We start from the raw sequence: 5,652 nt of genomic DNA on the forward strand, positions 1-5,652 counted from the left end.
ACGGTAGACTGACCAGGTGTGTTCATGACTCAGCCCCCACGACGGTAGACTGACCAGGTGTGTTCATGACTCAGCCCCCACTACGATAGACTGACCAGGTGTGTTCATGACTCAGCCCCCATGACGGTAGACTAACCAGGTGTGTGTGGCGTTCGGTGGGAGAGTGGTTCTTACCCTCAACAAAGACCTGTATTACCTGGGTTCGATGACTGAACTTAGTGTATTAAGTTATATCTTGTTATTGTCTGGTCAGGTTAGGGCTGGTCAGGTCAGGTCAGGTCAGGTCATGTTAGTTCAGCTTAGGTCAGGTCAGGGTAGGTTAGTTTAGGTGAACAACATCAATTGCATGACTCCCGGTGCTGTACATGACCTTTGACCTCGTCTCAGGAGGATTACTGGAAGGATTCAGGGATTAGGGAAAGTATTAGGGGTCAGGATAGGGCAGTACAGGGTATTGGCTCACCTGTCCGCTAATTGGTGTTAGGGTGAGTGAAGGTGTGAAGGTTTGTAATCCTTGTCTGTCTGGGTTCATACAAAGGAGTGTTAGTTACAAGACTAGCGAGGTCATCCTGAAACTGTATCTTGCGCTTGTGAGACCTCACTTGTATTACGCAGTTCAGTTCTGGTCACCGTATTACAGAATGGATATAGAATCCTCGGAAAGAGTTCAGAGGAGAATGACAAGACTAATCCCGGGTTTTAGGAACCTTGAGTAAAGAGACAGGTTAAAGCATCTTAATTTGCACTCCCTCGAGAGACGTAGAGCGAGGGGCGACCTGATAGAGGTGTATAAGTGGAAGTCAGGGCTAAACAAAGGGGACATTACAAAGGTACTCAATAAACTATCCAACCAGGAGCGAACTCGTAACAATGGTTTTAAATTAGATCAATTTAGATTTAGGCGCGAGATAGGTAAACACTGGTTTGGAAACAGAGTAGTGGATGAATGGAACAAGTTACCAAACATCATCATTAACTCTACACGCTGGATAGCTTCAAACATAGGTTGGATGCTTATATGAGCAATAGGGGTTGGGTGTAAACGGGACTGCCCAGTATGGACCAAAAGGCCCGCTGCAGTTTCCTCCATTCTTATGTCTGACCTGTCTGTCTGTCTGTCTGTCTGTCTGTCTGTCTGTGGGTGAGGGAAGGTGTGAAGCCTTGTAATCCTTGGCTGTCTCTCTCTGTCTGTCTGTCTGTCTGTCAACATGGCACATGGCCTCAATAGAATTTCTTTCCAATAGCATCAAACAAAACAATAATTCTTTATTTTTCCATTTTTCGCCAACTTGCTAAAAACTCGTGATTGAATGGAAGGCAAAAGGTAAGTTTACACAGATTCTTACAAAGGACCAATGTGATGAAAGAGATAGGAGTAGAGGGAGAGAGTGGGGAGGGAGAGGGAGAGAGAGTGGGGAGGGAGAGGGAGAGAGAGTGGGGAGGGAGAGAGTGGGGAGGGAGAGGGAGAGAAAACAACAAAACACAAACGAGGAAACTATATCCACACACACACACCGCACCGGACTACTCATCGCTCCAAGGCACCCTGGACAGGCTACAGGCATGGACTACGGAGAACAAGGTCACCATTAACCACACCAAAACCGTAGTCATGCACATCAATACCGCCACCACTCCAGTGCAAGCCCCAGCAGTCACAGTGGGTGCCCATCCTCTCCAGCTGGTGCAGTCTGCCAAACTCCTGGGTGTAACCATAGACAACAAACTGGACTGGAAGGACCATGTAAATAACACAGTCAAGGCAGCCTCGTACCGTCTCTACATGCTACGACGACTTAGGTCACTTGGGACACCCACGCCAGAGCTGAGGACCATCTACAACGCCTTTATTCTCCCCAAACTAACGTATGCGTCACCAGCCTGGTCGTCTTCTCTCAACTCCACCCAACAACGTCAGCTAGAGAAGGTACAGAAAAGGGCCTGCAGAATTATGCTCGGCGCAGAATACTCCGGCTACACCAACGCTCTCTCCACCCTGGAAATGACATCCCTCAGTGACCTCCACCACCAAGCACTGGAAAGGTTTGGCCGTGGACTACTGCACCACCCTCGTCATCGCCACCTCCTGCCACCAGCAGCCCCCCACCCACCTCGCGCAGTCCGCCACTACAACAAAATTCAGCCCATAAGAGCCCGCACCGATAGATATAAGAACAGCACCATCCCATCTATTGTTAAAATAATAAACAACTCCTGATTTATGTACTGTACAGCCCTGTAAATGTATTCAATGCATATTATATCATTATGTCTAAATCAAATGTAAGTCTGTATATTTTCAGCCACCGGCTGCAACTCTTTTAATAAACCTTTTATTATTATTATTATTATTATTACACACACACACACACACACACACACACACACTCCTCACGCCATCAACTCGCCTAACATATGCTAGCTCGGGGCGGCCCAGGAGAGGAGGGGAGGCTGTAGGGATATTACCCCAGACTGAGGCACTGACGGGAAATTATCGCAGTTTAGGAGAGGCTTCTTGGCTGGGAGGTGGGGGAAATATGGCGAGGTGTAGGGAAAAACTGGAGATGTGTGTGTGTGTGTGTGTGTAGTTTTCTCGTCTCTCTCTCTCTCTCTCTCTCTCTCTCTCTCTCTCTCTCTAAACCACCTGCACACTGACAATCTATTTCAATCTTTCCTAATCACCTGTGACCCCCCCCCCAGGGACTCCGTTATTACCTGCACCTACCTGTCCTTACTAATTAGTGGTGCCTCAGGTATGAGTATAGTGAAGCACCTGAGTTCCTTCTGAGGGCGGTGATGCTATTGTGTGGGGGTAAGGTTAGGTTAGGTCAGGTCAGGTTAGGTTAGGTTAGGTTGGGTTAGGTCAGGTTGGGTTAGGTTAGGTTGGGTTAGGTTAGGTACCTCTGGTGGATGGTCTGCAAGATTAGACTAAGAAAAATGAAACCCCTAACCTAACCTAACCTAACCTAGCCTAGCCTAGCCTAGCCTAGCCTAACCTAACCTAACCTAACCTACACTAACCTAACAATCACACACACGGAGGCAAATCTATTGGTTTTGAGAGATGAAGCCTTTAGCCCCCACAGTACAGCCCCCACACCCTACAGAATAGCCCCCACACAGTATAGCCCCCACACAGTATAGCCCCCACACAGTATAGCCCCCACACAGACATAAGACCTCTTTCTACAACCAAAGACTCTCGACTCCTGAGGCTAAGGTATTGAAGGAACTGGACTCCGAGACTACCTGTGGTCATCAAAGACTCCCAGAGTGCCTTGTTACCTGTGTGACATGACCCCAGAGATGACCTGACTTCTGCATAACTTGTCTCTCGTGAGGGGCTGAGGGCGGTGTTTGACGAGTGATTCCTGGTTTATACATACATACATACATACATACATACATACATACATACTGTACATACATACATACATACATACATACATACTGTACATACATACATACATGAGGTATAAGCATTACTAAACAATATAACTCCAATTAATTTTTTATTCAGGCGTAAAAACACCGACCACCCATCCATACTCACTCACTCACCCACCACCCCACCCACCCCACCCCACCCCACCCACCCCACCCCACCCACCCGCAACCCCACCACGAGACAGCTCCAACAAAGACAAAAAAAATATCCAATGTTGAAATAAAAACCTCTACCAAAATGGCCGCCAGATTCACCATTATTTTTTTTTTTTTTTGAAGGCAAAAAAAACTAAAATAAGATGAAAAATAAATTAATATGCATACCTGGGTGAGAGAGAGAGACTGATCACACCACAAACACATAGAGAGGTAAGGATGATAGATCACCTCCACCTGGTACAACACACACACACACACACACACACACACATACACACACACACACACACACACACACACACACACACACACACCTGGCGATAAATCGTGTTGATACTGAACAAAACAAACTTCAAATTCAGATCCGAAAAAAAAAAATATATATGTATATGTTTTTTTATCTTAAATACAACAGCGTGAAATTTTATATAGAAAAAATGTAGCAAAAGTCTTATATTTTGTCAGTGAATAAAATAGAATAAAATATATAAATAATTAAATTTTCTCTCTAAAAAAATCGTAAAAAAATCCCAAATGCCAAGAAAATTCTACAGAAGAAAATAAGATTTTTTTTTATAATTTTTATAAAAATATAATTCGTTTTATAAACAGATTTTGGGAAGGATAAATATATATTTTTAAGACAATACATACGTGGGATTAACACACACACACACACACACACACACACACACACACACACACACACACACACACACACACACACACACCCACACCCACACACCTCACACACACCCCACACACCCCACCTCACACACACACACACACACACACACACACACGGAAACTGAAGCTGGAAATTTATGTCATAAGCTGGTTTGGCTTAGGTTAGGTTAGGTTAGGTTAGGTTAGGTTAGGTTAGGTTAGGTTAGGATAGGTTAGGTTAGGTTAGGTTAGGATAGGTTAGGATAGGTTAGGTTAGGTTAGGTTAGGTTAGGTTAGGTTGAGGTGGCATTGGCTTGACCCTCCGTTTCCTCCTCCATATTCTCTCCACCTTCCTCCCTCTATTCGTTCCCCTCACTCTTCCTTCCCCTCTTCCTACTTCTCTATTTCCTCCTTCCTTTCTTTATACTGCTTTCCATCTTCCTCCCTCTTCTCCTCCCCCTCTTCCTCCTTTTCTCCATCTTCCTCCCTTTACTCCTCCCCCAATCTTCCTCCATCTATCTTCCCCCTTCTCTCCATCTTCCTCCCTCTATTCTTTTTTCTTCCTTCCTCTCTTCCTCCCCTCTCCATCTTCCTCCCTCTACCCCTCCCTCTCACTCGGTATAAATCACCACACTGTTGAAGGCCGGACTAAAGTTTGCAAGATTCATGGCCATCTGGGGAGCCACCTGGACCACCTGGGAGGCCACCTGGAGCATTTTGGGAGCCACCTCGATCATCTGGGCAGCCAGCTGGGCAATCTAGGGACCACGTGGGTCATCTAGGGACCACCTGAACCAGCCTGAGCCACCTGGTCCATATTGGTACCATTTAGTTTATCTGGCAGCCACCTGTACCATCTAGGGCGCCAACTGGGCCATCTAGGGCGCCAACTGGGCCATCTAGAGCGCCAGCTGGGCCACCAGCTGGCGCTAGCTGAGACATCTAGAGCCCCACCTAGGCCATCAGAGACCCATCTAGACCAGCCAGCTGTGAATATATTACTGGCAGGTGGTGAAGGCCAGATGGGTGATGCTTGACACACCTCAACCAGCTGTCAGGTGGTGTAGCAAAGGAGGAAGGAATGACGGCTTTCGTGACGGCCAGAGAGAGAGAGAGAGAGAAACAATTAAACGCGTGCCTTTATTATATATATACATACATATATATATATATATATATATATATATATATATATATATATATATATATATATATGTATAGAGAGAGAGAGAGAGAGAGAGAGAGAGAATTATATAGTACTCATAACTCACTGTATTCATATAAGAATAAAATGTTGTATTATTAATAATAATAATAATAATGTCATCAACTGTCCACAATTTATTTAAATCATTATTATATGTGACCCTCCAGCGTGAC

The 5,652-nt window shown here is 45.4% G+C and overlaps 1 protein-coding gene across 1 annotated transcript in view; it reads right to left on the minus strand.

Annotated features, from left to right (window-relative positions):
• LOC121855881 overlaps window positions 1-5,214 on the minus strand; it is a gene marked incomplete at its 3' end in the record, with an annotated part of 50,667 nt that extends 45,453 nt beyond the window's left edge. Inside the window, exons 1-2 of the mRNA XM_042351046.1 lie at window positions 5,143-5,214; window positions 4,902-5,030 (exon numbers count right to left, since the gene is read on the minus strand). Coding sequence (XP_042206980.1) covers window positions 4,902-5,030; window positions 5,143-5,214 — 201 coding nt within the window. The remainder of the gene's footprint in view (window positions 1-4,901; window positions 5,031-5,142) is intronic.
• Between the last annotated feature and the right edge of the window lie 438 nt (window positions 5,215-5,652).

The sequence above is a fragment of the Homarus americanus genome, unplaced genomic scaffold, assembly GCF_018991925.1.
Source record: "Homarus americanus isolate GMGI-L3 unplaced genomic scaffold, GMGI_Hamer_2.0 scaffold2071, whole genome shotgun sequence".
Taxonomy (NCBI): Eukaryota; Metazoa; Arthropoda; class Malacostraca; order Decapoda; family Nephropidae; genus Homarus; species Homarus americanus.